This window comes from Candoia aspera, chromosome 1 (assembly GCF_035149785.1).
Source record: "Candoia aspera isolate rCanAsp1 chromosome 1, rCanAsp1.hap2, whole genome shotgun sequence".
Taxonomy (NCBI): Eukaryota; Metazoa; Chordata; class Lepidosauria; order Squamata; family Boidae; genus Candoia; species Candoia aspera.
The window spans coordinates 212,260,183-212,280,752 of NC_086153.1; the positions used below are offsets into that span (position 1 = coordinate 212,260,183).

Consider the following 20,570-nt stretch of genomic DNA (forward strand, 5'->3'; position numbering starts at 1 on the left):
TCAAACTAGAATTGACTGCAAGATATACAGATACTGCCATTTTCACAGAAAAGCATATATAATTTGTCACCAACTTAAATTAAGACCTTTGTGCCACAGCCTAGCAATCTTTTGAACATATATTTGCAAATACACAAGAAGACCCAGAGGCTTCATAATTTATCATCCAAATCTCCCTCACAAAGCTATTTATTTTAAGTTACTTAGAATCTCCTTCTGAGCAATTTAAACAGATGATACAAATATATCAAGCTTTTTCTCCTTATGAGAAACAAAAGAAACTGGGTGTAGGGAACCTTTGAGATGGCAACAACTTTTCACTCTCTCTTCAATCTAACTCTGAGAAGCAGTAAAAACTATTGATTTACTATTAGCAATAACTAAATAATATGCCTAAAACTCACCCTGGGATAAAGAAGTTATTTTCCCATCTATAGCGCATTTCCAAGACAAATTCCTGCCAGAGATGTGCAACTCCTTTGACTCCACCATGATAAAAGTTGATCATACAAAGACAAAGGGCCAGTTTGTATGTCAGACTGTCTGAAGGAGCAGATTTGAACTGGATGTAGAGATTCTATGTACAAGGACAAATGAAAAGAACCTATGAAACAATATTAAACTCATGCATGGCTAAAAGTCTATGAAACAATATTAAACTCAACTCATGGTTAAAAGTTGTACAATTTAGTTTTAACATGCACAGCTGTTTTCTTTAAACAAAGCATGTGTGTGCTTTTGAAAAGTCATCCTAATCAGAATTTTGTTTTTCATTTGAATAAAACTAATTAAAATCTGGTACATGTTTCTCACATATGTATTTGAACTTACACAGTCTTCATTATCTGGGGGTGGAATGCTTCCTGTTGAAGTATTAGTTCTAGCTTCAGATCCATCTGCTGATTTGTCAGCAGCATCAGGGAATAAATACTGAAGAGAAAAATACATAGCTTCAATTTTCAATTTCTTCCCCCAGGCATTAGGTGCTACCATTACACTGCCCTGAAGCATGATTATTAAACACCTAAATTCTCATTTCTTCTGCTATGAAGAAGGCCAAACAGAGAATAGTTTATGCCAGACATTTAGCAGTAGTCCAATTTTAATGTGATGCGAGTATGTGTAACTACTGGAAGATCACTCTCTCCAGAGAAAGGTCAGATTTATTGTTCTAGTAAAAGCCACCAAAACCACTCTTGGTTCAGACAATTTACAAAGCATCGTTAAATATAACTTACCATGAGAATAGCATTAAGGACTTCATTGTTTAAAGGGGATTCATCTATGCCTCTGTGCTTACGAATTTTTTTCTTTGCAGTGTGAACCATATTTGTCACTGACAGTTTATGGATTGGGACTGGTGCTGGTTCTGTGAGCCTCAACAAAGCATGGCTTATATCAGCATCTATCAAATATCAAGATTTGGCCAAAAAAAAAGACAATTTCATATTATTTATTTTTAATCTGACTTCCTTAGTATCTTTCCTTGTCTGCCTTATAGATCATTTTTAGCAAGACAGAAAGATACAAAGCTACAAAATTGGTTTACTGAATCTGAGTATGCCCTCTGCTGCTTAATTCAGAAATAGGTTACACTCACCCTTAAAAAGTAACTGCAAATGCCTGTCAAGTACTTGAGGCCAGGTGAAGGAGAGAGATGACATTAAAATGATCAAACTTACTTGATAGAAAGCTTAAAAATACGTAACAAAATAAATATGGAAAGAGGACACAGATACAAAAATAAATTACAGTTAGTCCTCACTTAAAGACAGTAATTGGGACTGCATTTTCCATTGCTAAGCGACGTGGTCGTAAAGTGCAACGTTAAGCAAGTCACCACAGGTCGTTAAGCGAGAACATAACATGGTTGCCACTTGTGACCTCCTGCTGGCTTCCCCATTGACACTGCTTGTAGGAAGCCAGCAAAGGTTGCAAATGGTGATCATGTGACCACAGGACACTGCAACGCTGTAACTATGATCCAGGTGCCGGGCGCACTGCAACCAACCTAAGTACAAGGACCAGTTGTAAGTACTACTCATTCAGTGCCACTTTAAGTTCAAACAGTCACTGAATGAGTGGTTGTTAAACAAGGACCACCTGTACTCTGAGGAAAGGATTTTTTTTTAAAGAATTGGCATGTTTCTCACCCAACTCATATAAACTGTTACTCATTGTTTTACTAAATGCCACTTAAGTGTTTTCATAAACCCAAGTGTCAATCTTTGATTGTTTCAGAAAAACTATAAACTTTACCTTTCCCTTCTTCTTCAAAAGCTGATCTTCCAAGAATCTCATCAGTTGATTCTTTCCGACGACATAGTTTGAAAAATTCAGTAACAAAATCACCTGCAAGAGGGAATATTCATGCAGATAGGCAGATTATTTACTGCTTTCCGCAATGGTGTACTCCATATAAATAACATTAGGAGTTAGTAGAAAAAAGTATTCCCTTCTACAATACTTTCAGTACATATAAGCTCAAGGGCTTGCAGCATTTCAGATTTAATCTAGAAAAAATGCTTCAGAGCACAAAGGACATCCATCTTTTGTCAGTCAGTCCTTTATTTTGATCATTAACCAGCAACATTTACATTCAATACTAAGATTAAACCCATCCCATAATGCCAGTAGTTTATAAGTGTAACTAGGGTTTAAGATGCTAGCGTAAATATAAAAACATAGTACCAATACCATTAAGATTTTTAATATAATTAGGGTTTCAAAATTAACTATGAATACAACTACGTACAACGTATCTGTCTCCTCTGCAACACCGTAAAGTATAACAGCTGCATTTTTCTCAGGGTTGTACTGCACAGCTTTAATAAGCACTAAATTCCACATTTTAGTTGGAAAGCATGAAATTGACCAATGTTGGATGAAGAACCAACTGGGTATGCCATTTTAAGACCTGAAACAAAGTATCTTCAGGCCCATTTAGATTTAAAATTAAGATGCAAATTGCCTTCTTTGAAGTTTAGAGAGCTTTCTTGATTGTTCTTTATAACATGATTGTTCTTTACTACAAAACCTACACAAACTTTTTAGTGTCACATAGTGCTATATCAACTTCACAACTTCCAGTGGGGACATGGCGGACTGAACAGCTGTGCTCGTGGGCTCAGCGGGCAGAACTGACAACGTGGCAATTTTGGGGGGCTCAGGCAGGTTTTTCCTGAAGCCCAGAAGTGTTTTTCCAGAAAAATGAAAACACCTGGCATCACCCCGTCTGTCCTCTGGATAGCTGCTTGCAGCCAGAAGATCACAAACAGCATTTGCACTCGACTGGTAAGAGCAGCTGGGATGTCACTATTTTCAAGTCGTGCTGTAGCCTTAAAGGGACACTAAGACCAGCCACCCCATTTCTAAATCACCCAATTTATATTTTTTTAAAGTATGCATACCCTAACAGAGGCTTTTACAGCAAGGAGAAGCTGGTTCTCTTCGTGCTTATCATTATTTTGGGGATCAGTTTTTCAAAAAATTCTTTTTAAGTTTTGGACTTTGTTTTCCGTCCAAATATTAAGGAGGATTGAGAGTAAATAATTGTCTCCTTGTTACTATTTTTGTACTAAACTTGAAGATATTAGCATTTTCCTACAAATTGAATTGGCTGTTTTGACTTTCAGTTTTCTGCTTCTACTTTCCCTGAGGAACTGTCTGCATATCTCACTTTCGCTTATGTAAACACATTTCGGAATCCTTTCATATCTTCAACTTTTGCTGGGTAAGCTACTAAGTGGCGCCATAATCTAATGCTTGAGACATGGAGGATTTTAAACAGACTTTCTCTGACTTCCACCAAGATTTTAAACAGATTCTGATTCCTACCAAGTTTTTATGCAAGGCATTCAGGACATTGTGGAAAATGTGAGGTCTAAAATGTGTCATCTGTTTGGGATGTTGTGGATGAAACTGATGAATTTAACAGCAACAGAAATGTCTCTTCTAAGAGTGAGATCAGGACTTCTGTTGAAATGCTGGATGAAGATCGGATAGTCGAGTTGAAGAAATTAAAGGAGAGAACAAGTTGCAAGCCATAAGTGAAATTGATTTTCTGATGGAATGCCACGGAAAAGAAGGGGTTATTATGTATGGGAGGTTTCCTGAAGAGAAGTTGGAGTTTTTGAGGGAGGCAGTTGGGCTGTTTGATTTCTGTAAGAAAAAAGCTTTGTGCACATTGTGGGGACATGTAAATGCTCTGGTTTATTTTGAAGTGGGATAAGGGTTTGAGAATATTTATTTGGATTGCTTTTAGGGTTTGGCTGATTTCATTTATCTTTAATGATTTGGATTAAGTTTTTAAAGCTATAATAAAAAATAATAAATGTTTGGTTTTGGGTTTAATATTATTAAGATTGAAGCCTCGTGTGGCACAGAGTGGTAGGTGGCAGTATGCAATCAAAACTCTCCCCATGACCCGAGTTCGATCCCAGCGGAAGCTGGATTTTCGGGTAGCCGGCTCAGGTCGACTCAGCCTTCCATCCTTCCAAGGTCAGTAAAATGAGCACCCAGCTTGCTGGGGAAGGTGATGACTGGGGAAGGCAATGGCAAACCACCCCGCTCTATAGTCTGCCAAGAAAACATCGCGAAAGCGGCATCCCCCCAAAGGGTCAGACATGACTCGGTGCTTGCACAGGGGACCTTTCACCTTTCATGATTAAGATTATTAAAACTGTTGTATTACCAAGTACAATGGTTTTTTAGTTTGATCTTTATTATAGTAGACAGGAATGTATAGAATAGTAGTAGGAAGGAAATAATTAAATGTTATCTTTGGGGGGGGAGTTGATTAGGAGGTACACACACACACACACACACACATTCTATTAATATAAGGGAAGGGAGCAACTGTATTTAGTGATTTTTATAATGTGCCAATGGAATGATTTATAGAAATAACGTGATTTTGGTTTAATATAGAGTAAGGAATTGATTATGGAAAAGTGCTGTATATCATTGCTGTTAAAAGTCAGAAGGCACTTCTTTTGTAATTTTGAAAAATTTTCTCTTGTGTTTCTACAGTTTTTTTCTTTTTTCCCCGTTTTTCTGTAGTTTTTTTTGTTTTTGTTTTTCTGTAGCTTTTATCTCTGCTTGAAACTTAATAAAATTCTTATAAAAAACATAATGCTATATCAACTTCACATCTTACTGTAATAATTTGAAACAAAAAAAGCATAGGACAGAATAAAGCTCTGGACTGCTTACTCAATAAACACTGTGGATTATCAGCTTTTCTGACTCTCACAGACCACTGAGGTGCTTGAACAGGATCCAGGTCTCTTTAAAAAACCCAAAATATCTATTAACTTTGTTTCACCAAAACACTGAAAAAAAGCAATCTGAGTTTTGATAACAATCTTTAACATACCGTGACAAAATAAAATTAACCCCATTCCCCATCTTTTAGGTAGGCCCACTCTCACTTTTTTGACTAATGTTGTTGTTTTTACAATCTAATAACTGCAATGGTTTGTCTGGAAAATTTTGCATTAGAGTATTTTCTGAAAACTTCCCTATGCTAATTATTCAAATTATCTATAGTGGATTTCTAAGGCCCACAGGGTGGTCGACTGAAGGTCCCAAACCTCCACTTCCAGAAGCCCTTTGGGTCTTCATTCCTGCTCCATCTCTTTTAGGGTAGCAGTTTGGTAGTTCCTGCTGCCACTATTTATCTTCCAGGGATGCCTCACCTGGAAATCATTCCCTAATCCGAGGGTATGGGGAGGCTCACACTCTGCGCTGCTTTTCTGGTGATTCTAGCTCAATTTTTTTAGAACAATTACTTGAAAAGCAGTCAGCACTCAATTCTGAAACTGCCAAACTTTCTTAAAAGAAAAGTAATTCCTGTTTAGGAAGAACTTAGGGTTGGTATGAGCTATTCAAGACTAGACTGCCTTGAAGTATGGCAAATTCTCTTTCAACCAACGTTTTTAAGCAGATGTGGGATCACCAATGATCAGTGTTTACTACTTTGTTTCCATTAGTTTCTTTCACAAACAGAATCAATGTTCACATTAAAAAAAATGTTAATCCATAGTGCATTTCATCCAAAATAGATTTTACATCCATTGTTAAACAGATATATTTTCACATTAGCAAAGTCAACCTTAATATTATTACAAACATTACTACAATGTTCATTCTACAGCAAGCCCTTTTAATTAAAATATGAAAAACTTAATTAAATACAATTTTAATTAGATTTATTCTAAGGCAAATGGAGAAGTCTGATTAAAATAGAGTTCTGAAATTCTGAACTATAAAACCTAATCAAACAGAAAAGAATGTACTTACGAATAAACATCGTTGTCCACAATTATACCCTCTGTTAAATGAGGCCAAGTAGCTGCTAAATGGAGTTCACTGGAAGTAGAAGTATTACTTTTGTAAGCAGTTTTGAAATTATAACAGAACAGGTATTAGCATGGATCCAAACTTAAACTTGCACAAGTAGGAAGTTACTGATGAGGAAAGTCCTAATAGTGCAGGAGAAGGTTTCTCAAGACCAAAACTATTCAATGAGCAAAAATTACGTGAAATTGAAGATATGATTTTGCATCATTTTGTGAAAGAATTATATGTAGGCCTAAACCACACTTAGAATCACTTGGGGGAAAAAAAAGGGAGAGAAAAACCCACAAGAAACTGAAAAAAACCTCCCAAACTTTGTGGGGGAGGAACCAAAATTCAGGCATCACTTATGTGTGTGACATAGCTGCACCCACCTGTCATGCCCCCTAATTATTAAGTATGGTCCTTACTACCAAAAGATTGCCCACCTCTGCAATGACTGAACTGCAGAAAAGGGATATTCCCATTGGCTATAGTAAAGGTAAACAAATGGCTGCTTACAATGCAGTTTTTAACTGCCTATGGAAATCCAAATCTACTATCTCACATATATCAGTATTTACTCCTTAAAATATGCAGATGGGACCCAATATTTTCTTACTGCTCACTGCATAATGTTTAAAGGAGAATTTATTCATTACCGTAATAGTATTGTTTTATTGTGTTTTCTAATAGTGAATTTGCAGTCAGGTACAACATTTACAGAAGAAATAGATCTGGTAATTTTAATTCATGGATAGCAATTACATATTCGGAGACTTATTAACCACATTATGTTATACAATATAGTTATGTAAGCAACAGTTCTATTGAAAAAAAGACTTCTGAAATAAAAAAAATACTCTTACCTAATAGGATCCTCACAGGCACCAAATGGTAACTTTCCAAATTCTAGACCTCCTACTTCACCTCCAACTAAAGCATCTATATCTATTGGCAAAACATATAGTTATATATTATATAAGTATTTTGGAACATTATTCAACATTAAATATTTTAACATGCTAATTCCTACCATCTGAACAAAAGGGTGATACTGCCACAACAAACCAGTTTAAGCATCTTAGAAACAAAAATGTAATCTTCCCCTTAGTGTCTGCCTCACATTTTAGTAGGGACAGTAGGGTGAAGGAAGACAAAATTTTGGTAGCCTGCTAATGTAATAATGGATGAAGACTTGATTTTATGTAAGCTATTGTTTTTCATGTAAGATAATAATACAGAAGATATAAATGACACATGGCTAAAAACTTATCTGAGGGGCCTGAATGCCGCTATTTATGAATGGCTAGTTTGGAGTGGCACTGGTTCACACAAAAAAGGCATCAGCCCACTTCACCTGAACCAAGCCATATAGGAGCCGGTGCAAACATGTGATGGGGAAGCACCTATAACGTGCAAATCAAGCTCACTTATTAATACTCAGAAGAAAAGCCTAAAATGTTTCCTTTACATGAATCCAACACAACAGAGACAATCAGTAAAAATCCTTGTCAGGACACAGTCCAAAATATTTTCCCAAACTTTCCGATGTGTGGACTTCAACCCCTAGAATTCCCCAGCTGAAAATTCTGGAAGTTGAAGACCATAAACCTGGAGTCACCCAGGTCAGGGAAGGCTGAATTCTTCAGCTTTCCTTGGGCTGTTACTTTTTATTGTTGAGTTTTTTAATGCCTACCATGAATGTTTAAAATTGTTTATTGTGGAAGTTGCTGACAGCAGGATATAAATACAGTCCATCAAAGGTTTCAACCAACTGAGAGTTCAACTAATTCTGCAGAATATAGACAGAGGTAGGTCAGGTATAGACAGAGGTAGGTCAGGGACGCGGTGGCGCTGCGGGTTAAACCGCTGAGCTGCCGATCGGAAGGTCGGCGGTTCGAAACTGCGCGGCGGGGTGAGCTCCCGTTGCTCGTCCCAGCTCCTGCTCACCTAGCAGTTCGAAAACATGCAAATGTGAGTAGATCAATAGGTACCGCTTCGGCGGGAAGGTAATGGCGTTCCGTGTCGTCATGCTGGCCACATGACCCGGAAGTGTCTATGACAACGCCGGCTCTAAGGCTTAGAAACGGAGATGAGCACCACCCCATAGAGTCGGATATGACTGGACTTTACGTCGAGGGAAACCTTTACCTTTACCTAGATCAGGTATGGCATGGTTGTATGTCAAAGAATGTGGACCCTGTGATGAACTTGGTTCTAACAACCCATTTATTCTACAGAAACTTAAGAGAGATTTGCAGCAGCCAGACAACCCACCAGCAAGATGGAAAGCTATTAACAGTGTTCACCTTGAGAATTTATATCGTATGATACAGCAGGTAATGAGATACTCTTAGAAGGCAAGACCTTCTTCTTATTTACTATCAAGAGAAGGACATTATTAACTTTAAGAATAGTTCTATTGCTGTGAAATTCTTTTATGTGTGGCATAGTTATCATAATTCCAACACTGACATTTGGATTCTATTTTATATTTTAAACTTTTTTTTCTAATGATCAAAACTACAAAAAATAATGACAAAATAAAATTATTCTTTGCTATTGTGTTCACAGTGGGGAACAAAAGACATTTTTCTCACCCTACCCTCAAAGCAGCTGTCACATAATATTTAACGTATGTTAAGCTTTACTTATTATAGGGCAAATAAATTAAAAGAGGGGAAAGAGGAAAAGAATTCTTTTTGCATGGTTCTTTGGTTCTGATCTACTTTTGCACTAAATTTCAAAAAATGAAATTATAATACAAACAAATCAGTTTCCTACCTGGAGGTTGCTGAGGCCAGAAATATTGCTGCCAGTCTTGAAGCACATATGTAAGCCTAATACTTATATTAATTGGAGGTAATGGGGTTAAAGGGCAGCCCTGGAAAACATACCAGTAAGAATAATTATGAAAATGTGAGGACCAAAACAGGCATCTTTTGTTTTAACCTAGATAATATATCAGAAAATATCTCTGAAGGATAGATTTTCAATATTGTATATGAATACTTTTTGCAATCAGCTAAATTCTACCAATGTCCTTCTGAACCACTTTGAAGTTCAAACTAAGACTGGTTCACACAAAATGTATCCCTTGAGGTGCTCAGTGTTTGCCTACCACTCAACAGCATTATATTTGAAATGACATATTTTGTAAGATGAAACACCTTCCCCGGGCACTGAACATACGACAGAGAACAAAGCAAGTCATCTTAATTGTTCTGTACATCTATACCAGTGAAAAGGCGGAACTTTAGATTTTGAAACCCTTCCCCATTTGTAATGTTCATATTTAATCAGATTGAAAAGAGAGGGAAGAAAAACTAAGAAAAACTAAAGTCTGAATAAATTACATGTACAATACATGATATAGCCCAATCTGCAGAAAGCTTTAATCTTCACAGAATTCATGAATAACTTCACCTAATTTGGCCTCTTCAACATAGCATGTATGTAAGAGTTACTGCACTTGCTACTTTTGTGATGACCATTTTTGGCATCTTCGTGCACCTACTGTGTGCATACACAAACTATACTCACGATCTTAGATTTGAAGATGTCCAACAATCCAGATAAGTGGCTATACTGACTGGGCACTTTGCGGAGATGAACCATTTCAAAGTCAGTTCTGACTCCAGGACCCTGACACTCCCCAACATACATTTTCCGCCATTTGTGATGAATTTGCACAAATACTGGCACCTGGCTGAAAAATATTGAAAATGTTTTAAAACAAAGATGATCATATTCTTGGAGGAGGAGACTGATTAAAATCACCAATGTAGAATTTGGGGGGAGGGGAGAAGAACCACACTGAAAACTCAGGAAAGAAGCAACTTTATATAATTTCTATTTTTCCTTGTCCTTAGCATTTTGTCTTGTTTCTGCAAGCTAGTAGAAGAAGGCTCTTCATGTGCATCTACTCTGTTACAACAGCTAAATGCATGGTTATAAAACTTTACTTACCAGCCTGTGTTGCCCAATGCAATAGAAACTGAACTTAGAAGGAGATTACATTTGGATTCACTAAGAACTGCCTCATTATTTGCTGCTGGTGCAATAACTACAAATTCACGCAAGCCATACCTAGAACAAAAGAAATATTTTATTAAAGGTAGATTACAAAAATTAATAGCTTAACATGCAATCTGTATCTTTCATTATTAATTAAATATTAAAGCAATGGTCTCTCTGCTAAGCTCCCCTAAAGATTTATCTAACATCATCTAACATCAAACAAAACCACTATTTTAGGAGCAATATTCTTTTTGATATCTTGCCATTTCATGACATAAATAAACTAATTACACTATGAAATGTATTATTTAACCATAAGAAAAAAGCCTTATAATTAATTTCTTAAAAAAAATTAAATGTAAGATTTTAAATAATAGACATACCATCTTACTAGACAGTGAGCTCTAGGAGGGAAATCATTGTTCATGCATAGAAGATCTTGCATAGCCACAGGAAGAGCATCTGTTAAACCATTAAAGATGAAACCATTAAGTCTTCAAGGTTTCAACCAGAAAAAAGGTTTAGATTAAGAAGTCAAGGTAGATAAATTGATTTGTAATCAAATTAAATCAAAATTTTAATTAAATTATATAAAAAATTAATCAATTTAATTCTTTTACAATTCTGAATACTAGTTTTCCTGTTAAATACATGTTCACGACTACTGAATAATAAAAAAATAAGCATGTTAGCCCTTGTTTTGTTCTGGTGCCTTCAAGTCAGTCTTGACTTACGGCAACTTCCTGGACAAGTCCCTGCAGTTTTCTTGGCAAGATTTCAGAAGTGATTTGCCCTTGCCTGCTTCCTGGGGCTAAAAGAGTGTGACTAGCCCAAGATCACCCAGCTGGTTTTTGCCTAAGACGGAACTATAACTCACAGTCCCCCAGTTTCTAGCCTGATGCCTTAACTGCTACATCAAACTGGCACCAAACTACACCAAATCAGCCCTTATGAACCTATATATTCATCTCTTTAACAGGTCCAATGAAAATGGAAATCAATACATTCTTTTAAAAAAAGTTGTCATAAGCTGTAACCTCCTCTAATAACGAGCAAGCTATAAAATATGTAATTTGTTACAAAGTATGACATTGCCTATAAGTAAAAAAAAGGAAATGCTATGAACTGAAGATTATTTGAGCACTTGAAAATTACCCACCTTCTACTAAGTCATCTTTTCCATTCTTATCACTTGATTTTTGGACTAGATAATGATGTGTCACTGAGAATCGAAAATCAGCAAAAGCAATTTCATCAGATTTCTCTTCCCATGTTTCAGTGGTATATACACCCTACATATCAGACATAATTATGTGATCAGAAAAATGATCTGCAATACTTTTTAATGCACATTTCATAGGAAACACAACAGTAAAATTCGACTGCTCCTCCAATAAAGCATTTATTTATTATAAATATATTTAATTGTATAAAAATCTGATTAATACTCTTATTTGTTTGCTTTTGAATCAAAGTAGACATATATCAATTATTTTAAAAATAAAAATCTTTTATTAAAATGTTTCATAAAAATGATCACAGCTCAAAGACATAATGAACAAATATAATCATATTCTATTGTCCTTACTACCATGGAGATGAAATACAAATTTTAAAATTCTGGCAACTAATCTCCCTATAAAAGTCTAAAGACAAAAAAATATTAAACAGAGAATCTGAAGTGATTTAATAGACAAGGGAAGAGCAGTCTGGATATAAAAGCAAGAGGAAGGAGAGAGGGACTGAAAATGAAACATAACAAGTTGAACATATTCCTGCAGTCTCAATAGCATTATCTGTTTCTGTAGAATCTCTTTTTTCTAATTTGCAAAAATGAAACTAAATGCCAAAGACAAAGAAACACACATAGTGATGCAGCCAAGAAATGTAAGATATGGTTGCTCAAATTAAGCATCACTGGGATAACTGTACTTGCTTTGAATATGAGGACCTTCATATTAGTAAATATTTTAATATAATTATTTTCTTTTTTCTTAGGGACTGTCTTCCCTGTTAAAAATTTTACATGGGATTTTCAAATTACTATTATTTGAACAAAAATATTATTACTACATAATGCTAAACAAAACAAATACATTCATTTAACTATTCCATTTTTATTATGCCACGAACTCAGGAATACTAAAAAAAAAGCAGCAGGTAGACTAACTCCTTTGAATTATTTGGTTTAGTTAGATTACTCCTCAATACAAGATTCTGATGGGTATCCACCTGTACCACCTTCAATGTCATTAGCAGCTCCTACTATTTCAGATTTATCTGCCAGCAGTGTTCCAGCCACCTCAAGTATGTCTTAAAGAATCTGTATTTTACAATAGCTTGAAAAAGAACAAATATTGCAAAAATATGTCTATATAATGAAATAAGGAAAATCTGTAGAATATAGCAAGAGACAATTGAAAGAACTTATTTAAGGAAAATTTTCTCCTGTTTTGATACTTCATCAACATAACTTAGTAAATTTTACTACATTACATCCTACCCATTAGCGCAGATATGACACAGAAGTTCTTGGATAAAATATATAAAGAGGAAACTGAGAAATGTGTAAATAATCCAGGGAGAAATTGTTACCCTGAGTCTTGATGGAGAAATAATGTCCACAATTATTCCATCATATCTACTTCTACATCAGCAGAGAGAATTCCCTTTATAAAAGGACAAACGGACATTGCTAAATGTTTACAAGAAGTGGCAAACATGCACTTTGCTGATGACATTTTAAAGAAAGTCACATCACTGAGCTGGAAGATATCACTTAAACCATAGATTCAGAAATCAACACAGTAGTAACCCAATTTTTAACAGCAGTAGCTTCTTCTGCTGGTATAGAAAGAATGTTTTCTTTCTTGAGAGTAATACATTCAATGTTTTAAAAAAAATTGGGAATGACAGAGTAGGATATGTTTCTTTACAAACTCTAAATAAAGAGGAAGATACACATGAAAACTAGATTCACCATCAATATTTTAAGTTTCTTGTGGTGAATTGGCTAAAATTTGTGTTTTAAATTTTAAGAAACATTTATAACTAATACAGTAAATACAAATGTATATGTACTTATATTTTGTTAGATAAAAATAATCTATTCTGTACTATTTGTGTCTGAAGAAAGCTATGTATAACAAACAAGATTATTAATACAATTTAAAAGCTGATGATGATCGGTCTCCTTGTATAACTCCTCTAAACATCCAGAACAATTAGTTGAACTAGAGCTGATTCAGCTCCTAATGACTTCACAAGTATGCATTTGCTTGCTTGACACTTAAGAATAGCATTCCATTTGTGGTAATAAAATGAATCTGAAAAAAACCTGATGAAATAATTGCTTTATATGGCATGTACCTTGTAAATGTGACATCTATATCACTCAGTAGTAAATAATATATTCAGATAATATCAAACAACAGTGCCCTTTTACTAGAAATGATCATAGAATCTTCCTGACTATTGAATATATTTAAATATTTAAATAATTAAATAATTAATCTGTGTCTCCCTGGCTAGCAATTTAAATGATTTTGATAATTTAAATGAAGGCCACACTGAATTTTCACACACTGACTCATCTTGACTTACTTTGTCTTATGTTTACATTGGCCTCTAAATAATTCAGAAGCATACATTCTTACCTTTTGTACAGGTTTGCCTGAAGAAATATTAATAAGTTTCCAGTCATTCAAAACTTCTTCAACTCTGGAAATAAATCTAATGAGAAAATGTTGGAAAAACATTAATATTATAATCCATATTCCTAAAAATAAATACAATTCAACAAAATACTTTCCTTTTTGCTGAATATAAAATAAAATTAATATTTTAACACAATTTTACCAAAGCTTAAAACAACACCTATCAAATGGGGGGGGGGGAGAAACGTCACAAAAAGATCAAGACAACGGGATAAAATTGTTATACAGTACCTTATATCAGACCTAGTATCTTTCAAACTAATTTACATAAAATAATTTTGAATAATTCATAATTATAGAAAATTAAAAATAAATACCAGAAGTGAAACACAAAGCATTTAAAGAAAAACAAAAGCAAAAAAAAAAAACAAGACCAAAAAAGTTGAGCTAAAGAGCAGTCAAAATAGCCAGTGACTATAATGAAAATACGAAGAAAAAGTTACATTTTTAGCTTCCTCCAAAAAGTATGAAAAAATATGCTTATTGAACTGTAAATGAGAGGGGTTCCAAAAAACAGGAATCACCACAGCAAAAGTCCCATTTAGTTCCACAACTGATCATATTCAGAAAAACGGCTTAACAGGCAGATATAATTTACAGAAAGAATATACTGAACAATCAAACACAATCAGGGCAATATCACATAAAGGTTCAAAAGTAAATGTCATTATCCTGAATTATAATTCCAGACACAGGCACAACTAGAACATCAATACATGTTAATAAACTCAGAAGCCAAAAGCAATGCTGACCCAAGGAATACTGTGAAATGGTGAATCTGATCCTAACAATCATATGAATTCATCAACAGAAGATCCTTCATATTCATCTTAGCAAAACTGCTGGGCAGATTTTGCAAGCTCCATAGCTATCGTCTCCTCTGATTCATCTGAAATGTTAATATTCACTTTCATCTACTTCATCACTGTCTTATGACATTTGTTAAAGATCACAGCTTGATCTGATGGAAAGAACTAATAAAGCTTAGTCATAACATGTATGGTAACATAGCGGTTGAATGTTAGCACCTTGCCCTGTTCATTTCCCATTTTAAATTTAATTAATATGCAAATCTTCCTGTGTACCTAGTCTAGACAGTCTTGAACAAAAACAAATGTTCTGAAAAAATGCATGGCAATAGGGCTACACAAAATATGAGATGCCAACTTGATTAATTTATCCTATAAACACAGTAGAAAGTATGATCTACTGAATGCAATAGAATTTACTTCTAAGAAAGCATACTCAGAATTAACAGATGACTATTTCTAATAAATACTGACAGTAGCTGAAACACATAATTCTTACTTAATTTAATTAGATTATAAAAGTAAATTACATTATACTACATAAAAAGTTTAACTTCTTCTCTTTGAGGTTTACTCATACACTGATAGACCACACAGTAACAGGTCATAGCTAAATATTATCCCATTTCTGCTTAATATAGCACAATAACTTCAGAGCTTCCTTCCATAAATGCTGAAATAGGTTCTGAAATAGAAACTATTAATTGAAACACTTTTGCAATTAATAGAGATAACTCATACTTATACCCTGTCACATCAGACGAAGTTAATACACTCTGGGTCCCATCCATTAAGCAATGGCACCTGATGGAACCCAGGAAGGGAATCTTCTCTGACACAGTGCTGGCCCAGTGAAACAGCAGCCTTCCTCCTCCCGAGATTCAAACAGCCCTAATGCCTTTTTCCTTGTTGCTCTACAGCAGAGGTTCTCAGCCTTTTTTGCTCATGGCCTCTTTTATCTCTGTGACGACTCTCATAGTCACTATTAGCTGGAAAAAGGTACTTTTCCATCTGAACCGTATATTAATCTAAACTGTATCATATAAAGGGAAAGTATTTGTAGCAGCTAACAAAAATGATTGATTCTATGCAGACAATGAATTACCACCAAGAACAAGATGCGAAGATCATGACAAACTGATCATATACTCCACAGTTAAGTTTGGATGGCTGTCTCAGAAACTTACTGTGGCCCCCTAGAAATGAGGCATGGCCCCAGGAAGGCTATACAGCCCATGATGACAGCCACCGCTGTATACTTTTGTTTTTCATTCTATACACTATCCAAAATTGACAAGTTTGGCGACCTTAGAAAGGTGAATAATAAATAAATATTACATACAACTTTGTTACAGACATTTTATTAGTATTTATTTTACACGCTTTCCAAGCATTTTCTTATATTTGTCTTCCTTATCTTTTGTGAAGTTCACCCAGCACAAAAGATATCCTTACCACAGCTGACTTACCAAATAATAGCCAGCAACAGAAGCCTGGAAACTTTTTCACATGCCAAATATTAAGTAAATTTATATTTAATCGATCTGCAGATGTTTATATGTATTCCTGAAAGACCAGGGGCTCTAAACAGAAAAGAGAGTTCGGGGACACAATCTGGGTTCACCTACCTGGCAAGTATCAGAATGCCCTATCAAGTTTTGCTCTTTGGAGGAGAGGAGCAGAAGGGGAACTCCTACGTGACCAATCACTGTCAGCAATGCTACACTCCAAGCAAACGCTTTCGCAAGTTATCTGTCTACTAGGAACCAAATGCCCTTCCTAGAGCCACAAGGCATTCTAGGTGCGAAAATTAAAATCCAGAACAGATGCCAGACGAAAACTGCGGAGAGGAAAGTCACGGGAAGGGCAACAGGCGTGAGGGGGCCGTAAACATAACTGCATCAATACCAAGGCAGATAAGAGGGGTTGGAGGAAAAAAGGGACAGCCCGGGAAGGTGAGGCACCTACCTCTCCCACTCGGAGGCGGTGGTGAAATCTGTAATCTCGAACACTTCGGACTCCGGCTATGGAAAAAGAAAAGAAGAAGGCAGGAAGTGAGGCACCAGGCGGTAAAAGAAGAGGGTTAAAGGCACCAGCGCCGCGGCGCCAGTTTCTCACTAGCCCGAAAGGAGGGAACTCAACCAGCGAACGCACCTCACTGTCGGCCGCCATCTTGAGAAGCAACCTCCGGAAAGGCATGACGGGAATGAGAGAACCCGCGGCGCGGTTCGTGGCAGAACGGCGGAGGAGGGGGAGGGAGTCGCGCTCCCTGGGTGGAGGGAGCGGCTGTGGGCTTGTCTTCCCTTCTTTCGTTGTTGCTGAGTCGCCGAGCGGGTGGCGTCTGGTTAGCATGGGAATAAGGGGCTGTGGAAATAGGCCGGGCGGTCCGTTTTGTGTTGGCAGGAAAGCTATACTGATGTGGTCACGGAGTCACGCTCCATTCAAGGGTGTCGCTAATTTTAGTTTATTGTTGCAAAGATTAGCAAATCGATTGTTTGGGGGAACTGAGAGGGCACGTCAAAAAGAAAGCTCTCCGGCCTGTATGACATAATCCTCAATCCTTTAAGAATTTAAGGCAGGGTACATCGTTTCCTCTGCACCGATATTTCACAAAATCTCTGAGGTAGTGTGGCTGGCTTTAAGTCATATTAGGAATTTATATGTCGAAGGATGGAGTTGAGCCCTGATGCTGAAGCAATAGAGACTAGGTTCTTGACTTTATATTTTTCTCTATGTTACTTCTGTACTTGAAGAAGTGGTCTCTAATCATACAGAAGTTCAATGCAGTAGGTTTCTTTTTAAGGTTCTTTTTAATTATTTCTGAGCAACACCTAAGTGAACAAAAGCCATGCTGGATGTATGTACCAGCTACATGTATCTGCTCACTATGAATGCAGCTCTCACTTGCATTACCCAATCCAGATCTTGAATAGCAGGGAATCAGCCAAGTCTAGGAAGTTAACATTTTAAAGAGGCTCATGGGGCGCAATTAAAATATAAATTGTAGAGAGTAGAATTAAAGAGATTAAGTAACATTAACCAAAAAAAAATCAGCCACCAAAGATCATAGGACTGAGATTATATACTGTGATTCTGAAAGATAAGATCTTGGCAATGGCAGAGTAAGTATTAAACCTAGCACTTGGAGATCATACAGTGAGCAGAGCCAAGGTTCTGAATGGTAAAATCTAGAAAAATAGAAAAGGGGGAAGAAGACTACATGTTCAGCTCATTTCTGTTGGGTGGATCATAGAAAAGAATTAAGCACTAAGGTGGCTGATATCATGCTTTCAGATTTCAAAGGTTGAAGCCACAAGTCACAAATTCAGTCAGAAAACATGACTTACAGATCATTTAAGAGATTTGTGTGTAAGAGAGAAGAGAATTTGCAATGGTGGCCTTTTCATCAACTTTCCACAAAACCATTCATGCACCTACTTCACATGGTTACTGAAAGAATAAGTGAGATAAAGAGTACTTTTGAAGAGTACACATTTTTATGCGAGATACATATTCTTAGAATTTGCTGCAGTCCTCAAACTGTTGCATTGCTACAGTAAGGCAATTGAAGATCTAGATTTCTCATTTGTTTTCCCAGCCCAGCTAAGCCTGTTTGGTCAGTAATTCACTGTACAAAATACCCAAAAGAGAGTTACCTTGGTGACAGCTTGTAAACTAAACAGCCTGAATGTAGCTCTCAACACCAGGAGGATTTGTGTTGAGAGAAGAAGGATCTTCAGTGGATAGAGCATAGCAGCTCTGCAATCATGTTTTTTCCCTTCTTGGAAGTATATATTGGGAGAATCAAATTCAAGGTAAGGTAGAATTTCAGTAGAACATCTTTATTTCTCTTCCCAGTAAATAAAATTAAACAGTTTCATGTGACACATGTGAGCAAAACTGCTTTAATATAACAGTTTGCTTTGATAACTGCAACTGCATTGATCTACAGTACTCGAAGTACATAGTTTTAATTCATCAGTTGTATTTGTGATACAATGGGCATGTATCCCCCACCCAATCATGCAGAGAGGGCATGTTGTAAGAGAATTTCATCTGGTGGGGTCCAGGAGGCAGGCCTTCTCTGCAGTGGTGCCCACCCTGTGGAACGTTCTACCCCCCAAGGTGAGGCAGGCCCCTTCGCTCCTGACCTTCTGGAGGGGCTTGAAGAACTGGTTCTGCCGCCTCGCCTGGGATGGGAAGGACAATAGCTCTTCCTGGGGGTGGCTGGTGATGTAGAGTTCTCCCAACGGAATGGAAATCTCCCACTTGGATTTTATATTTATATTTTTAGTATTTTAGTATTGTAGCTGTTGACCTGGTGATTTTATGATGTGAGGTTTTAAGGTGAATTTTATTGTGAACCGCCCAGAGTCCCCCTTTTAGGGAGAGATGGGCGGTGATAGAAATGTGAAAAATAAATAAATAAATAAATAAATATATGGATTCTGCTAGAATGATGCTTGCTGGCTGCCTTAATAGCACCTATAAGTATATTGGTTGGTGATGTCAGTAAACTTGTAAGCAAGTGTAATTTGGAATATTCTGATCTCCCATCCTAGATGAAATTTGTATTGTGCTGCTTCTCAATTGGTAGGCTGAGCTGTAGTCAAGAAATATACTTTCTACTATTTTCACCTATCAGTCCAATATGGATGTGGTAAACAGCATGAAAGAGACAAACAGCATCTTGAGATTAGTGAGCTGCCAGATTTGCCACTGAAATCGTTTTTAAAAATCTCAGCTGATGATACACAATATAATGTAGAATATTTTTATTACAGTCTGACCAGCCTTTACAATAGAATAGTTTAATCCAACGAATGGTTATCAGGAAAAAGGAAAACAGTAAAACAGTAAAACAATATAATTAAAAGTTTCTGCAATTGTATGACATGATAGAAATATTTGGCCACCTGGTGTGTGAGTGTAGAGTTGCAATAGAAAAGGACTGCCTCTTTGCTTTGAAGCCCATTGCATCTATTCTTTTGTATCTACATTGCTTCTTTGCAATAACTGAAGATGTTCACTATAATCTGAAGTAGCTTACACATTTTAGGTCCAGCTGGATCCTCTCAGCCCAGAAGTAAGGAAAAGGTTAGATCACAACTCTCAGAATTCCCACTGTCCATACTGTTTGGGAATTCTACAAATGGTAGTCCTGGCCTCTAATTACAGATTGTCCGAAATAATCCTTTGGATTCTAATCAGTTATCACTTTGCTTTCACACAGCTTTTAGGTGGTGTGAACTAAAGCAATGAGTGTATTACATATACCAGTTTTGTACCTTTTTGTTCCACCAAGCCCAGGTTCTGTACCCTCATTGTTAAATGGCTTTAGGCAACGCAGTGGGTAAGAGGATGCTTTTACTGTGGGTTGTTCTTTTTTCCATTGTAGCTTTTAAAAAGTAAAATAAATGCTGCTTTTATTAAGTATAATATTCTATACTATTCTATTCTATTAATTATTTTCTACAACTTACAGCTGAATTTTTGGACAACTTATCAAAACAATACAACTTTCTCTAGTTAAAAACACCAAGAAAGACAATAATACTAATAATAATACTTAGACATATTCTGAATTGTCACTCTACTTCTCTAAAGTATATTGACCTCCAGGCAGATAGTCAGTGACAGGGATACTTTAAGCAGTCTGATTATCACATTTTCATTAATACAT

The 20,570-nt window shown here is 36.2% G+C and overlaps 1 protein-coding gene across 3 annotated transcripts in view; it reads right to left on the minus strand.

Annotated features, from left to right (window-relative positions):
• Positions 1 to 17,121, minus strand: part of RAB3GAP1 (RAB3 GTPase activating protein catalytic subunit 1) — a 29,324-nt gene extending 12,203 nt beyond the window's left edge. The window contains exons 1-15 of one of the 3 annotated variants that reach the window (XR_010066825.1): positions 17,042 to 17,121; positions 16,856 to 16,911; positions 14,019 to 14,094; positions 11,522 to 11,654; positions 10,746 to 10,824; positions 10,312 to 10,431; positions 9,886 to 10,051; positions 9,127 to 9,226; positions 7,209 to 7,290; positions 6,304 to 6,372; positions 5,215 to 5,288; positions 2,260 to 2,352; positions 1,239 to 1,405; positions 832 to 930; positions 405 to 577 (exon numbers count right to left, since the gene is read on the minus strand). Coding sequence is in view for 2 of the 3 variants with exons in the window: in XM_063288704.1 (XP_063144774.1) it covers positions 405 to 577; positions 832 to 930; positions 1,239 to 1,405; positions 2,260 to 2,352; positions 5,215 to 5,288; positions 6,304 to 6,372; positions 7,209 to 7,290; positions 9,127 to 9,226; positions 9,886 to 10,051; positions 10,312 to 10,431; positions 10,746 to 10,824; positions 11,522 to 11,654; positions 14,019 to 14,094; positions 16,856 to 16,911; positions 17,042 to 17,086 (1,532 nt within the window). In the remaining variant the exon portion in view is untranslated. The remainder of the gene's footprint in view (positions 1 to 404; positions 578 to 831; positions 931 to 1,238; positions 1,406 to 2,259; positions 2,353 to 5,214; positions 5,289 to 6,303; positions 6,373 to 7,208; positions 7,291 to 9,126; positions 9,227 to 9,885; positions 10,052 to 10,311; positions 10,432 to 10,745; positions 10,825 to 11,521; positions 11,655 to 14,018; positions 14,095 to 16,855; positions 16,912 to 17,041) is intronic. The other 2 variants (XM_063288704.1, XM_063288705.1) reach the window with 2 other exon arrangements.
• Between the last annotated feature and the right edge of the window lie 3,449 nt (positions 17,122 to 20,570).